Source organism: Larus michahellis, chromosome 3 (assembly GCF_964199755.1).
Source record: "Larus michahellis chromosome 3, bLarMic1.1, whole genome shotgun sequence".
NCBI classification, from domain to species: domain Eukaryota; kingdom Metazoa; phylum Chordata; class Aves; order Charadriiformes; family Laridae; genus Larus; species Larus michahellis.
The window spans coordinates 19,549,669-19,566,751 of NC_133898.1; the positions used below are offsets into that span (position 1 = coordinate 19,549,669).

General features: G+C 38.6%; 1 protein-coding gene across 3 annotated transcripts in view; it reads left to right on the top strand.

Moving 5' to 3' along the window:
• The window catches only part of LCLAT1 (lysocardiolipin acyltransferase 1), a 120,371-nt gene that overhangs the window by 48,426 nt on the left and 54,862 nt on the right, over nucleotides 1-17,083 (top strand). For all 3 annotated transcript variants that reach the window (XM_074578956.1, XM_074578957.1, XM_074578958.1), the window contains one exon: nucleotides 9,842-9,988. In XM_074578956.1, the coding sequence (XP_074435057.1) occupies nucleotides 9,842-9,988 (147 nt within the window). The remainder of the gene's footprint in view (nucleotides 1-9,841; nucleotides 9,989-17,083) is intronic.

The window sequence follows — 17,083 nt, forward strand, 5'->3', positions numbered from 1 at the left end:
CAGATTTAATGAGTCTGTATTACAAGTAGGCAGTTATTTTCTAGTTAATGATAATTAAAATCAGAGGAGCCAGTATTTTGAGCAGAAGCATTGAGTCACTGATCTAGTTCTTAAGTTATTAATTCTTTGCATTCCAATGTATGAAAAACTTTAAATTGATTAAAGGTGAGCCTTAAAAACGAAGCCCAAAGGAAAACAGATGGTCCTTTCTTCCTGGAACCGTAGCTTTGGCTTGATAAATTGTGTGCAGTAAAGTTTTCAAAAAGAAGTATTACGTTTCAGTAATCTCAATTTCAGAAACATTCTTGCAGCGTTTTCAGTACAACTTGACAAAGTTGGCGTCTCGAGGGAGCACTGCTCTGCTCTTAGCTGTTGCTGCAGTTTCTCATCTGACATCATCAGAAACTACTGACACATTCTGCAGCATCGGTTTTCAAGGAGAATTTCTAATGGCATTGACAGTTTCCTGCGTAAGCTGACAAAACAGGACTTCTCTACGGTACTTGTAATAGATACGTACCATTTATATTCTCACCTGTTCTTAATTAATATGGAATAGCATCGGAAGTGATAACAGGTTGTGATGCAGTTGTGTTCAGCATACACTGTGGAATACATACCGTTTGAGTAGGTACCGAGGAACACACACGAACAGTTTCAGATGACCAGATAATCACTAGAAGTTGCTTCTATCATTTTAATTTTTTTATCTTAATGGTTTCATTTCTAAAAGTCTTGTTTTGATGTGACCAGTAAGACTTCACTGGAAGTAGAGATGTATTTCAATGATGGACAGATCACATGTGTTCGTTGTTTTAAATAGGATTTTAATTATTGGTAGGCTTGCAGTAATACTTGGATTTTTAGTGGTTAAAAGTACCTCGACATCTACATGAAAAAAAAAAAAAAATTGGGTTTAATTTGAGGACTATCAGATAAATTGATGGAAAAATGAGAGATGGTAACCAAAGGGGTTAGTGTCAGTGTGTGGCTGCTATGTGAGATAATATTCATCCTGGTTTTGCTTAGTGCAAGATGGAAAAGATAAATAACCGTGTAATTCAGTGTACAAATGTAAAGTATGCAGGTGCTGCAGGCACCATTGATGGACATATCTTGAAGACTTACCATTTCTAAGAGGGCTCGCCAAGACTGCTAAAGCAGGGAATTATAGCTGGAGTGGACTGGGGGAGGAACAGGTTAGGAAGGGACAAGGTGAGAGAGGGAAAAGGAGAATAAGCAAAGCAGGCAAACCTGGAGCAGAGATAACCGGGTAGCTCTGTCCAGATCTTTATCTCTATTCAGGTTATTCTGTGGCTAACATTGCTCCTGAAGAGACTACAAGATATAGGAGCTTTTTACTTGTTTTTCACTCGTCCGGTCACTCATGTGTTGTAGCTCTCAAAGGCTCAAGTTAGGTTTGGCCCTTGGTGTGTTAAGTGCCAGGGGGAAATAAAAAAAGGACTTGTGCTCTTACAGCACTAAGCTTAGCCCCACGAATCTTTTACTGCACGTCAGTTGATCCATTATAGCTGCCCATGTGTGAGAGCTTCGCCTGAAGCAAATTCAAAGTAATTTGAGTCATCTTAGTTTTCAATGAAGCAGGGCAAAACAACTCAAATTATCCTGCCTTTGCCACGGGCTAAGAGCATGCACACCGACAGCTATGATGGATCAGCTACCATGAAGTAAAATATTGGTGTCGCTAAGCCTAGGAAATTTTAGCACTTAACTCAATTGGAGTATAGTTAAAGCAGCGCGCTGCGGGGAATCTGTACGCATTTATATTGGCATGAAAGTGTTTGTGCTGCCACAGCTCCTTCCGTAAGTAGGGATATAAATACTTCAGCAGAAAGTGTCTTTGTTTGGGTTACAGCTGGATTTTCATTCAAGTTCTTATCAATAGAGCTTATTGGTTTAAAAAATTAAGTGTAACCTACTGAACTTTCAAGTACAGCTCGTGTCTCGAGTATCTTTGTTATGTTAAAATAGACTGAAATGAGAGTTTTGAGGAGCTGTGACATTTTGTCTTCTAGCAATTCCATTATAAGCTGCCAGACTTAATTACCTTGGAGTTGTTATCCTACGTGATTTTTAAAATAGAAGTTGAAAAGTATGCTCTCTAATGGAAAACACAATTGTTAGTCTACCAGTTGTTCACAGTCAAGACAGATATGCAAGATACTCTTGAAGAAGTTTTAAGTGTGAGGGAAGGATTATACTTTGAAGCAAAAATGCATCTTAATTTGCCAGTAACTCTCCATGCATTTTTTGTGGGGAGGAAAAGGCTTAGGTGCCTGTTTTTCAGCTTGGCTCTTGTCTTTTTTTCAATGATCCAGGAAAGACAATAGGAATATTTTCAGATTAATACCACAGAAGTTCTCCCAACTCAGTCAGGGGAAGAAAATTAGCCTGACTTACACTGAAACTTTTCTTATCCTTTCTATATAATAAGGACTCCGGTTTCTCTCTGCCCCCTTTGCCTCTCCAAAATGCACGTCGAAAGAGTGAGATCGGATGCTAACCTTTCTCCTTCTCCCCATTTTATAAACAACAAGTGATGAAGAGAGCGGTTATTTTGTCCAAGCTCACAGGACAAGTAACAGCAGAATTGGGACGGCATGTTTTCCTTTGCCACTATCAGTGGGTTATGCAGCATCCGTACGGATCAGCCCATCAGGCTGAGTTACTTTTGTGGCGCTCCCATAAGGATATGGAGTATCTGAAGAGGATGCAGGCCTACGGGAGAGGGCTTGAATCGTAAAATCTCTCACGGTTTCTGACTTGCAGTAGGGGTGATACATCCATGGGAGAGACTCGCACTGTTTGGTAGGGCCTGTTTGTTCTTCCCCATGATCGAACAGCCAGAGATTGTTTCCTTTCTGGCTTTGGAGATTCTGGAAGGACACGGGGATTTTCTCCAGATATGTATTGGGCAAGGCTCATCTTTTTTAATACTTAGGTTTTCATGCTCTGTTTCACTGTATTGATGTATTTTTAAAATGCATTAGAAAAAGCAATTTTCCAACCATCCTAAGGGTTTAAGCCTTTGCTTTAGTTTGCTTTAGTACTGAGTGATGTTATGTTATTCTGATTTTACACAGTACATCAAATCAAATTTGAAGTGTTATTTTAAGATAGATATTGTAACTGAGTAGGTTTGATGTTCCTTAACAGCATTTATAGCATTTTAGTGCAAAGATTTTGTGTAAGTAGCTTTAATACAATGGTAGAGTTAATCATCTGATTGCCCATATTCTATAAAAATGCTGTAATTTAGGAAATAGAATGAATATTTGATAATGAAGTGTCCAAATAACACCTTTCTGATCCATGATTAAGGGATTGAATATTGAAAGAATACTTTCCAAGAGCATGGTATACCTCTGTCTAGGTGCTTTCTGTATGTATATATCCTGCTGCTACTCTAATGATTTTTTCCTACGTACTTTCACACTTTTTTTGGTGTGTGTATCAGCTGAGAGATACCAATTCTTCGATGGAATATCCTTTCTAGAAGTTTTCACAGTTAAATTTTCACAGCTGAGACATAGGCCACTGTATCTGGCTAGCTTTTTCTCAACATTGTTGTTATTCTGACAAGTAAATCTTACACTGTAAACATCGTTTGAATAAACTTCTAATTGTATTATAAATAAACAATAAGCTAAAGCAGGTTTCTTCTGGCACATACTGTATTTCCCACAAGAGAATGAAGCAGGGCAAAGGAAATACAGAAAGTGTTAATATTTGAATGTGACTTAAATATAAAATCTAGAATATTTTGGTACTGAAACAAATGCATGAGAACTGTGGGAAAATCAAAGGTAAAACTGATCAGACCAAAACTAGAATATTTTTTCAGTTACCTTAAAATTCTGTGTTTCTAACACTGTTGTTTGTTCACTTAAGTTGTTTTGACTAAGCAAAAAGGTTTAGGCTTCGCATACATTGGAAGAGATGATATTGTGTCCAAGTAAAAAGTAGACTATGTGGTATATACATGGATGAAATATATAATCTGAACATAAACTGAATGGGACCATAAAAATAATTTAAAAACAGATGTAGATTAAAGTAATGTTCAGAGTCTGATAGGGCAAGACAACATCGAAAGCATACTGTGTTTAAATAGACATCTTACAAATAGATTGAATGAAATGAATAAATGGACTGAATCAGATGTTTCACTATAAAATTAGGAATCCTACTGTGAACCTATATTTGTGAATTTTATCTCTTAGCTCATTTTGTAATTTGCTCAAAGAATTCACCAAATCAGATGATATTTGTTCAATTCATTATATTCCTGTTAACTACATTATTGGAAATGGGCACGGTTAAAAAAAAAAACTTGCCAGGAGCAGAGATTGTGCATTACAAGATTATTTCAAGAAGCATTTCTTTATTGATTTTCCTAGTTCGTGCACTCAAACTGTTACATTAAATTTAAAATATCTTCTAATTTTTAATTTGTTGTGGGTTATTAGACATAAAACAATCTAGAAAAAAACATAAAACGGCTGTTTCTAGTTGAATTTGCAGAAGTCTGTTTGTCAGTCTATACTGATGAAAACTTAACTGTATACATAGTGACTTTAAGCCCTGGCTTCCTGTGTCATTTTCTGCATGCTAACATCTTTTTAATATCTACCCATCTTTAAAATAAGGAATGTTTAGCATTGCATGGTTGTTGCCTTGTGGATATTTTATGCAGCAAAACACTTGAAATAGCAAACTGTTAATGGACCCAGTTATTTGTGTACAGTAGGATCACGCGCTTCCAAGTGATTTCCCTTATTAAGCCTAGATGTCTGGTTCACTGTTGCCTCGAAAGCCCTGATCAGGACCAGATCCCAGCTGAATACAAGCACACTAAAAAATGCTTTTGTTTTTGACCAAGAGAATTTTTGATATGAAAAACCAGTGAATTAACACAGTGGAAGAAAAGAGGGAAGATGAATGGATATAATAAAGAAATATAATGGATATAATAAGGAAATCCCACAGTTAGGCCTTCTATCTTCCCACCTGTTTCTATAGTTCTGAATCATTTATCGAATTGTTTGTGCAGTGCTTAGCATTATTAGCTCTTGTTGCATTGCTTTAGGAAATACATACATACCATTTTCTTGATGCATATTTGCTTTCATTATCAGTCGTGATAGTCCTCCCACAGAGACACGACACTTTGGGGGATATCTGATTTCTGAGATCCTTGTGGAAATGTACATAAAATTCTGATAGAAAACCAAACAAAGACTTTTCTTGCACAACTCGCCTCTTTCTCTCTTTTGTTCATTGCCGCCTCCCTCTCTAGTATCTACTTAGTCCCAAATTACCTTTGCAATGAAAACACACTTAAGAAATTTCAGCTTCAAGTGTTATTTTCTTTTGAAGGATTTTGGGGTAGGGAAAATAGAAGTGCGGGGTCTTAGAATTTAAAAAGCTTTATACTTGCAACTAGCATTTTTAATACAATGCCGCAAATTCTAAAGCTGTATAAGCTATAATTTCCTTTATCCCCAAGGCAGCAAGGAAACTCTTATGTACAGCACATTTCTCTAGTTCAATAGCAAGCTTTCCTTTTGTGTAATTTTTTTTCTGTGTAGAATTATGTCCTGATAAAGCCTTATTGAAGTGTGGGATACATGTCATTAGTGTGTGTGTGTTACTCGAGATTTGAAGCTGCCATTTGTATTTTTTCAGCTTGGAAAAGTTGATTTAAAGGTCAGTGTGGCTAGCTACTCTACCTAGTAGGTTTTCACGCTGCTGTTTTGCCTTTTTGGACAAGAGCTATGCAGTGTGATGCTTTTTGTATACTTCTCCAGGCAATGTTAGTTATCAGAAATGTTGTCTATTACAAGATGACTGTTTTAGTGAAGAAACTAGTTGCATTATTATGATTTCTTTAGATTCAGTGTTTCTGTGCTGTGTTTTTATAACCGCTGATTTCTCAAGAATCTGCAAATCAAAAGACAACCATTTTTCCCCCGTTCAGTGAATGCTGCCTTTGCTAGGGAAATTTCTGTTGCCTGGGAGCTTTTAGATGATCAAAAACGTTGTGCATAAGAGCAAAATATAATTACTTTCCTTGGACAATATGTGGACCTAAACTTAACAATAATTAACCGAACAGCGTGTCTCACTGGAGGCTGCACAAGAGAAGGTACTTCCTTCTGCTGCTTATTCGTAAATCTTGCTGATTAGCAAAACCTGTCATTTTGCCCATTGCTTTACTGAATTCCTCTCGTTCCCTTGTTACTGAATTCCTATGTGCATTCCCATTTGGATCCTGCGTTGTGCCTCAGACTTGTTAGGTGTTGTTTTTCCAGCAGCACAGCGCAGACACACTGTGGAATGGAAATCCAAGCGAGAGCTGCTTTTGCTTTGTTCCGAGGCATGTGTCTGCAAGCCTGTGCTGGGTTTCCTCTCCCGCTTGAGTCTGGTGGGACAATGAGACATGTAAACAGCATGCGTTCCTCCCCATCGGCGCATGGGCTGGGGTTTTGGTTCAAGGCAGTAATTCGTATTTTTGTTGCTTTTCACTGGAGGCCTTAAAGCTGAGCCAATGTGGAAGATTCTTCCACGTTCCTAGATGGTAAAATGGTTTGGCGCGGTGTGCTGTGCTGGGATAAGTGGGGAGGAAAACCTGGGTCCTTTACCATTAGTCATCTGACTGTTAGGTAATCTGTTCTTATTTGAGCAGTCAGGACTGGTTTATCTAATTAGATGTACACTTAAAGATGGAAATATTCTTCCAGAACAGTGGGCATTATGTATCGGAAAGGTCGGAAAATCAAGCCTGTTGTTTATTTTAAAAACTGGATGCCTCTCAGCTCCTTTCTCTCTCTTTCTTTCTTCCTCCTCCCTGACACCCTGCTGTCATTACGTTACTGCCTCTGTTTAATTTTTCATAGCCCGTATATAACACTACCACACTTAGGACAGGAATGGGGAGCTACTGTACTATATCCTCTGCAGTTTAGTCAGGTAAAATACAAGTCACCCAAACAGCAGCTTTCTTAGTAGCAAAAGGTGTTTGTAATTCGATGTTCACAGTGCTGTTAAAGAACGGTCGCTAGAAAGAGTTTATATGCAAGTTTCCATATAATTTACAGCCTTGTGCTGCAGGAAGAAAGGTGGGGGAGAGGGCGTGATCTGGCAGTGAGTTTTTTTCCATGCTCCCTCCCTGTTACAGACCAAAATCACTCTTTCTAAGGAGCTGCTGACCTGGGAAAGTATCAGCAGGCTTCCCAAGTGAGCATTTATTTTGCTTCTTGTTTCCCTTCTTTCCACCTATGGATTCTGCTGCAATGAGAACACAAGGACTGAATAATTTAGGCCTGATGTGTGATACCACACAATAAAATGGTTTAGCACACTACAGGTTTTGCATAGACTGATTTAGGTGTAGCGTCTAGGGTACATAGAACATACAAAAGGTCTGGGTTGAGAGGTAAGAACGATTGGAAAACACCAAAACCACAGCCCAACTTTTCTAATCTCTGTGTATTTTTCCACTCTGTCCCGTGGAGCATCTACTTTCTTAGATGTAAATGGTATGGTACTGGGCATCTCTGTTTCTGCTTAGAAGGCTTTTTTCCTTTGCTGTGTGTTTTTATGGATTTGATTTCGGGTGAGGTATCAGAGAATCATAGAATTTCTCAAGTTGGAAGGGACCCATAAGGATCATCAAGTCTAACTCCCTGCTCCTCTCAGGGTTACCTAAAACTAGGCCATATGACTAAGAGCATCGTCCAGATGTTTCTTGAAGTTTGACAGGCTCGGTGGTGTGACCAATTCCCTGGAGAGCCTGTTGCAGGCTCTCGGTGAAGAACCTTTTCCTGATGTCCTGTCTGGACTTCCCCTGATGCAGCTTCATACCATTTCCGTGTATCTTCTAGAGCAACAAAATGCTTTAGCACCACTTGGTATTTGGCAACATTCAGTATAAAGAGATGTCCTTTGTATGTAACACGGTGACAAATGTGAAAATGAAGCCCTGATTAGTTAAATTTAAAATACTGGGTTTGCACCAGTATGGTGAAATGTATTGTAGCAGTAGGAGGTGATTAAATGCCAGAAGAGAGCATAGTTACATTATGTAAGTTATTTTTCAGTTACTTTAAAACTGACCTTTGTTTTTTCCTGCAGATAATGTTTAAATATGGATAGCTTCTGTTAATAAAGTTGTACTGATACTTCTTGACACTGCAGATGTGGGTCTGTGATATGTGCGTAGATGCACATTTGTGGTCAAAGTTTAGTTTTGTTTACAGAGGGTTTTTAACAAGTACAGCATGCAAATTTGAAGAGATTTGCTGAGTCTGCGTTCTGAGCATTTCTTTTCCTAATTCATGTAACCCCTTCCAGTATTCAGTGATCTTGATATCCATCATTATCTGACTATCTGAGACTCATTAGGTCCACATTGCAGAAGGCATGTTAGTTATGCATGCTCCATCTGTTTAGTTGATTTAAAAATGAAAAGTATCTACCCCATGATACAGGTTACAAATCTTTAAGAAAACAATTAACACATTTATCCATCCAATTATCCATTTATCTATCCAATACAGAAGAGATTATGCAGCTTGGCTAATACGTTATCCAGGCTGATTGATTTATGGAGTTGATTTAGAAATTGGTGATTTACCTCAATAAGTGATTTTCTAGTGTATTCCTCTTTTAAGATATTGCCACAAACAGAATAGAAAAGAATCCCTGTGAAGAGGAGCTGAAATAAAGTGCAAGAATAACATGCTGTAAGTCACCAGCAAAGGGAAAACATACTTTTGAGAACTGTGGTGAGCAAAGAGAAGGGGATGCTGCGATGTTTTCTCTTTGATGTGGAGTATCTATCTGCAGGTTTTCTGATGAGATACAGGCTGGCCAAGTACAGTGGTAAGACAATGTCGTGCTCCTCTGAGCCCTGTTTAAGAAAGGAGCGTCACGGGCGTGTGGCAGAACCTGAGCTCTGCATTTTCATCCCGCTGTCTGAATTTGTGGACACGACTTCTAATATTAAGTGATACGTTGTATACTAAATTGTGCCAAAAAAGCCAAGAATGTTTATTGAAAATAATGGTGTGTGACCCCTGAGCTGCAGGCTCAGCAGCAGTTTCATTAATTTAACTGTGTTACATTGTCTGATGTTGGGCTGTAAATCTTCACAGTTGTCTTGTGGATTGATACAAACAAATGGATATACATCAAATTTTTCTATAATCAGGTGTAAATACAACTTTTTATTTTCTTCTGTTAGTAATGAAAATTATAAGAAACTATGTATATAATGTATATAATAATTATATGTATATAATAAAGCTCTCAAAGCAGTAGATATTTTCTGCACAATGCACATTGTTAACACGCACTACTAAGGGCAGTTCTCTCTATGTAATGCAGCTTTCTTACATCCTGCAGTGCATTGCCGAGATGTTTGTCCATAGGGGCAGTGCCTTCCCTTGAGCAAATCGGTGTTGCAGCGATTAAGGCTATTACAGTGAGGGCCATGGTTTTAAATACTTTACCTCATGACAACATTGACCCTATTCTTGCTTTCTGGAAAGCTCTTCTAACTCTGGTAACTTGAGTTTTGCAAAACTGTAGCCCTTCCAGATTTATGTAGTTTTATTCATTTAGATGATGCGTTCTTTTGCTTCCTATCCAAAACTCCTTTTACAAGGTAACTAAGTGCTATTAATCAGAGGTGAGGACAGGCAGGCAGTAAATAAAATGTTGTATCTAGCACGATTTGCAAAATATTTTGGAATAACAGACATTGCAGAAGTATCACAGTGAAACATTACAGAAGGTGTATTTTTTTAAACTTTAGGCTGGGCGATGCAGGTTGCTGCCTTTGTTTTCATTCAGAGAAAGTGGGAAGAGGACAAGAGTCACTTCGAAAAAATGCTGGATTATTTCTGTGACATTCGTGAACCACTACAACTCCTCATCTTTCCAGAAGGAACTGATCTCACAGGTAGGTTGCATTTGTCATCTTCTCATGGAACGTTCAATGTGGAAATTCTGTATTGTTTATGGAAATAGTTAAAAAAAGTTCAAGGCAGGAGCAAGAGTGGGTTCCCATGGGCAGCGGAAATTATAGTTAATGATCATATGTGCTGATTCATTTGAGAGGCACAAACGTAGTTCCACTGAGAGGCTTTGCCAGTCTTCCTGAAATAACTCTTACATTTCAAAGCATCTAATGCTTGAAATGGCATTATATTGGCCAGTACTGTGTGTACATTGCATTACCAAAAATAGGTTTCGAGACCTGGAATAAATCACTTGCATGTTCACATTTCCCATATTACTGGGGCAAACAGCGCAAAATCATTTCAGACCTGTGGAAGAGCGATTGAAGAGGAGAACTAATGATTCCATTAGATTTCTTGCCTGATGTTTTAAGAGGAGAAAATGGAGATACTTGTTCCTTAGGCCATGTAAGCAGTCTGTATCTGCCTCCATAAGCAAAATGTCTCCCTAAAACAAATGTTGACATTATCATAAGAGTAAATTTAATGATTTCGATCCTGTAGTATTAATTCTTAATAAAATATCTACCTTAATGCCGGTATCTTACGGTATCAGTAGCAAGCTGCTAACCAGTGTTGAAGACAACTCAATTGCCAATAAAAGAAAACATTGTATGAATGTTCTGTGGTGGTTCATGCCTGCAGCGTGATTTGATAAGCATCATCTTTAAATAGGAAATCAATTGCAATTAAACTTCTACCTTTTAGCTTATTTAAAAGATTTTTACTATACTTTCCATTGCAGATATTCTTACATCATAATTTATTGCAATGCCAGATCAGTAAGTACTAGACACAGTATAAAAATAACCAACATATACTGCTGTTTTTCCTTCTGCATTCCTGATATCCCTAAAAATGGATAGGTATAGTATTCAGATGCTGTGACACTGTAGGGAATTGTCATCACTTGATCAGCCTTCCTAAAAGAGGATGAATTCATTGTACACTCTTCATGTGGTATCTCTTGTTGAATTACTTACTTTGTATCTAAAACTAGGAAGAAGGATGGAAATCATCTCACTTTAATTATTTTTTTCTTTTAATTCATGAACAACTCTCCCCTCCTAGCTCTGAATTAAGAGATGAAATCTTAATCTTATTCATGGAGTCAGGAGGGTCGCTCACACATGGAGTCGCTCACACTCTCTTTCTGAACAGGTGTTTCCATCTCAAGATGACTGAAAGAATTGGATTGTTTGTAACTCATCCCATAAATTATGTAGACCACCTAATTCCTCCCAATATTCTTCAGAGACAACAGATTTTAAAGAACTGAGTAAGATTCGTACTGCACTTTTAAAACAGAAGAGTTACTGGGGACTGAGACTGCTGTGGTGTTTAGCGCTTGTGCTGCGGAGTCCCAGAGGCAGTGGTGCGGATGCTCCCACCTGAATGTGGAGTCGCTTAAGGAAACACAGGGTTTTCATTCTGCTGTTGTAACTTAGACTAAGTTTAAGTATATGCTGTTGATCCCATCCGCTGAGAAATTCATGTGGACGAGATTCTTCACTCAATATTGAAAAAAAAATAAAAATCTCTAATTAGATTTCTGAACACAGATTTTTGACGGATACTTTTTTGAAGGTATTTCTGTTCTGGTTTTCCTTCCTCATACGTGTGTCACATGTACTCTTCAACTTTGGGAGTGTCAAATGGATACCCGCACGAACTGCGCTGTTCTGAAGTCAGTTTTAAGCCACCGCAGGTGGGTGGTGATCGTTTCCCCGGTTCATTGAGCAGCCCAGGGAGGAAGCAGAGCGGTGGAAGGCCAGAGTGATGGGCAGGCAAGACAACAGGGCACAGCTTCCTCGGGCAGCCGTGCTGGCTTCTGACATGTTAAACTGCCTGGTGTTTAACTTGCCATCAGTAATGAATGCCGCCTTGATAATATATTAATGTACTAAGATGTATAGAGACAAGCATTTTGTGTGCAAGTAAATAGCTCTCCCTATCTAATTATCTTCACAGGAAACAGAAGCTCATATATTTTAAAATAGTGTAGGAGACAGGGCAAAACCCCTTGACAAGCTAATCCTGACCAAGCAATAATTGTATGCCATATGAGAGTGAGAGAACATAATAATGTATTTTGTGCAATATTTTTGAAAAAATTATTTTCAGAAAACTGTTACTGACAAGGTAGGACATATTACAACCTCATGTTCCGTCTTTTAAAATAAGAAATAAACTGCAATTTTGCTCTGAATAGTTGCTCGATATCTTAGGCAACGTTTTGCAAAAAGAGAGGCAATGGCTCTTGTTCGCTCACCAAATTTTAAAACTGCTAATTATTTCTGAAAACAAAATTCTTCTGGTTGTTAGAATGAAAAGTAACATTCTACATGTACTTCACTGAAAAGTAGAATTGCTGTGCAGCTGTGTGCTCCTGTCATTTTTTTATCCTCTCGGAGTTCGCATGACAATGATAGATTTATTCCTCTTACAAAGAAATTCTATAATGTTTTCAGGTATTCGAGAAGGAAAGGTTTCAAAGAAATGTAAAATATGACTGTATTTATACGTGGGCCACTGTCTGACTTCAAGTTGGCGACATACTTTGCAGTGTAAGATGCTGAGTAACTGAATTTTAAAAGTAGTAGTGTTATGAACCCTGAATAGCGTATTTGCAGACTGAATGAGTAGGGTCTGAGGTAATAATTATATACTTATTTCTGATAGGTTGGTCATCTTTTCACTCTGGAGTACTTCAAGGTTAAAGCTAAGTGCATCAAAGGTATTTTATTGTGATTGCTTAAGAAGAAGCCCTCAGCAGATAACCATGTAGCCAGACTTTCTGAAGCTGTGAAGAAAACAAAGCAGCCATCAGTCTAGTGCTTCTGGAAAGCTGGAATACAACCCACCGTTTTGCTTGTTCTTTTGTTTTTCTTGGTGTTCCTTACAAGACTCTTTGTAGTAATTCTTCAGAAAGCAGTAACAAAAACTCAGTTGCTGTATTGCTCTGGGCCTGTTAAAGCCTCATGTGCTATGGATTTGTGTCTGCATCCCTGTATGTGGTCTTTTCTTCACTCCAGCTTCCCCTTTTTCCCTGTGTTTCCTTCCGTGTGTCATTTCCTCTGCAAATCTCTTGCTGCTGTCTCAGCAAGAGGTGTTGTGTGCCGTGGCCCGTCCTCACCAATACTTGTTTTAGCCGATGGACTGGTGCATGCTCTGCTGAAAGCCCCGACAGACCAAATGCCCGTGGAGCCTCCTCTACCTTGTCCCGTTATTAAGATCTCGACTCTCGGAGGCTCCCCATTACTCAGCCATTGGTTTTTCTGAAACTCCTGTGGGGCGTAATGATCTTTGAATCTCTTGTCTCTGTCAAACTTTGTTTGCAGGTGGCAATAGCTTCAAAATTAAGGGGAACAGGTGGACAGAGTGTGATTGCACAGACCTTTTTTCCTTGAGGAACAGCTCAAAAACAAGTAGGAAAGCTAGAGCCCAGATTTTGGCAGGAATGCTGTGATGTGGATCACATACAATATTATATCTAGAAAGTAACAATGAACTGCAGTTGGATTTTTCTCTTTTCTAGTAAATGTGATATACTCCGGAATTGCAAAAAAACATTGTTAAAAAGCGCTGGTAGAGGTTGATTTAACATGTAATAGTTTGAAAGCAACACAAGTACAATTGCTTTTTCTTAAAATAGTAACTGTGAGCAATATAGCTTTTATGCTTTCTATGGAAACCTCTAATAGATAAATGAGGTTTTTAATTTTTTTTTTCTTTTTAAAGAGAAATTTTTTGAGTTGTTGTTTATTCTTCCTCTGTCTGGCACCAGTATCGTTTGAGAGTACTCAAAGTCATAGAAGTACATGCATGCTTTTATCACAATTCAGATGAAAGGAAAAGGTAGTCCTTAATATTCAAATATCAGTACACTAGTACAAGAAAAAAAAAAGTAGTTGAGAGTTGATCAGAAATAGTTTTATTAAAGCTGTCAGAATCAGCTTTCCAGTAGGATGAGGGTAGTTTATAATTCCTTTGGGTGACGTCCAGCAAAGCCCACCAGCCTGGACAATGGTGAATCCGTAAAAGCATGGGAGCTTGTTTGTTTGAGACGAGCTAATACTGCATACATATTTCATGGGGAGCACAGACTTAGCTTTTCATTGAGTATGGGTCTTGGAGTTTTAGTTCCAAATACTCTTCAGGCTCTCACAAATGCGGCTTGTTACAGCATTATAGCTTTCGTTAAAATCAAATTCTAGAGATTTTTCTTCTAATTCAAAACTATCTCACAAATTAAATATATAATTTGACTTTAAGAAAAAAAAATTGAACTTGTTCACTTTATCTTCTCGTTTTCAGGGGCAAAAGCAATTGAACTTCTTAAAAATCTGTAACTCAAAAATCAAGAAAATGTATTAGCATAACTTCTTCCTCTGGTTACTTTAAATGAAATTCTGAAGTGTGCTGCTTCTGGGAAGTGCTGACTTTCTGAGCTTTTCCAGTACTGTAAAAGTTTAATAAATGGGATTTTCCCGCATAATTTTGAGATAAATGGGAAAAATGTAATGAAGTGATGTACCAAAGGCAGCACAGGAGCCAAAAAATGTAAGGGATTATGGCCAGGACCCTTAAATTCTTAATCATGGAATGGTTAGAGTTGGAAGGAACCTTAAAGATCATCTGGTTCCAACCCCCTGCTCTGGGTTGGGAAACCTTCCACTAGACCAGGTTGCTCAAAGCCCCATCCAACCTGGCCTTGTTCTTTTGTGTTGTTTGACAGTTGCTCTGCAGTACTGTCTAAAGGCTCAAATAGATTGGACTTCTTGTACTTGTCACCACCCCAAAGAACATACCCTCTGAGAGGCAGCATGGAGGCAGCTGAAGGCGACAGGGGAGGAGAGGCACATCAGTGCGAGACCAGAGGAGACAGTGCCTGAAGCAGTTCTGCATCAGGAGAGGTCCCACATCATCCTCTTCTCGTAACCTGGCAGCTTTCCATAAAAATAGATTGTTCTACATATTCGTTTTTATCATAGGAGCAAATAGAACCAAGGAGTTAAAATACAAAATACACCTAAGAGGAATGATGAGCAAAAATTCTGGGAGTGGATTCACTTTGGCTTAAATACAGTGTAAGAAAGAAAATACTTGTTTCTAGAAAGCAACGCTTACTCATATTTTTCAGAGAGAGTAAGCAAGAGGGGGCATTACCCGTAGCCAAACGATGTGAGTGACCTTTTGGGATTGAGGAGACCCAAACTGAGTTAATTTCCAGTCCCTGCTTCAAGAGCTGCTTTATGCAATTTGTGTTAGTTGGTTGGAAGCAAAGAGGAGAACATGTGTTTCCTCTTTTTAAGGAAGTGTTTTCACTATCAGGCTTACAAAGACATCTTTCACTTTTTTTATTCTTTCACCTAAGAATGTTATAATCTGAACTGCAGAATGATGAGGCATCTGCATAAGTTTTTCAGCGCTGACAGTGTAGCCTGGGCTATTGATTAAGGGGTTTTTAAGAGGTGTTTGTTGTGCAAATTCCCTTAGGATGGAGAGAATATAAAAATAGGTTTCTGGTTTCCTGGATCAGTGTTCTAACCTCTAGGTTTCATACAGTGGGGAACATCCCATTTTCTGCCTTTCGTTGAATCCAGTGCTGAGCAGGCGGCTTACTCGGAATGAGGCACAGGTGTCTCGCACAGGGATCCCAAAGAGCAGCAGGCATAAAAGTGCGTACGTCAGATAAGGTGGCAGTCAGTGCTTTTGTTCATAAGTAACGGCAGAGTAAGAAACTGTTTTCCTCAAACGCTGAGAGTAGCAGGAGGGGGAGGAAGAGCATTATTCTTACTTTTTGGTAGAGTGAAAGCACATCCTACCCTTGTATTCACGATGGCATCAAAACCCCTTTGACCTTCCCGACTTGCTGTAACAAATACTGTTGAATGCACAAAGACCTGTGGCTTGATAGTTGTTAGGAAGGGAGGAGGGAGATGATTTTTCCAGATGACAGTGATCACTGTATTAGCTGGGAGCGTTACTCCAGTTCTAAAATCCCATTACACTAGGGTCATGCAAAAGGGGAAGGGAACAATCTCTGTCACGTAAAACTTACAGTCCAGAGGCAGGACAGGGATACAAATATCAGGAAATAGCTGAATAGTGTTGGCCGGTGTGCCAGCGTCCAGCTGTTCACACATTTTTAGAGAGGCGTTGTAGTAAAGGGAAATTTGGAAGATGTTTTACAGATGTTTACAGGGAGTTCTTTCCAAGTGCAGGGAGGTGCACTACGAGGAGTTTTGAAGATGATTACTTCAAGGCAATGGGCAGTGGAGGTCCCAAACCTCTTTTGCAGCATCAACTCGGGCTTGTTCAGAAAACAAAACTGCCAATTTGCTTTTTGGTTTTCTTGTGGTGTAAGCAGGAGTGTTTTACAAATACCAAGGAATTAGTTTTCATGCTCCCTCTGAAACAAAGTGCTAGTGAGGAGACATATGGAGAGGGTTTTTCTGAGTGCTCATTAACTGTGTGCAGTTTGAGATGCTTAAGACTTTTTATTTTTTTTTTAGACTGCTTAGCTTTGTGTAGACACTTATGGCACTTGTGTCTCAAAGCTTTGATTGACTTGATTTGCAGATTGCAAATGTTCCAGCGTGAAACCCAAATTTGGATATGCAGAAAATGAAGACGACACTTCCTCTGTCCTTTGGAAGAAACAATACGTTTGCTTAAAACTTTGTGATAAATTAATTTAAAGCATTTTACTTGAATCGCCACAGAATCTGGAAAGGATCTCTTGACTTGTATATTTTTTTATAGGAACAGTCTTGGTGATCAATGTCGTTTCTTAGAAGACGAAGAGTTTAAGTTGTTGAGCTAATAGCGCAACACAATTATGCTTAAGAGGTAGAATCTGGCTTTTCAGAGGAGCAGTTAATAATTTCTAGATTACTCTTGTCTTTTCTGCCATTCCAAGTCTTGCTCATGGCTTGCTTTGCAAGTTTTACTGTCACTGATGTAGGGGTCCTGAAGGCAAGTTCTCTTTGCTGATTCAAAATAGTCGTTTTTCAACATTGAATGGAGTGGTA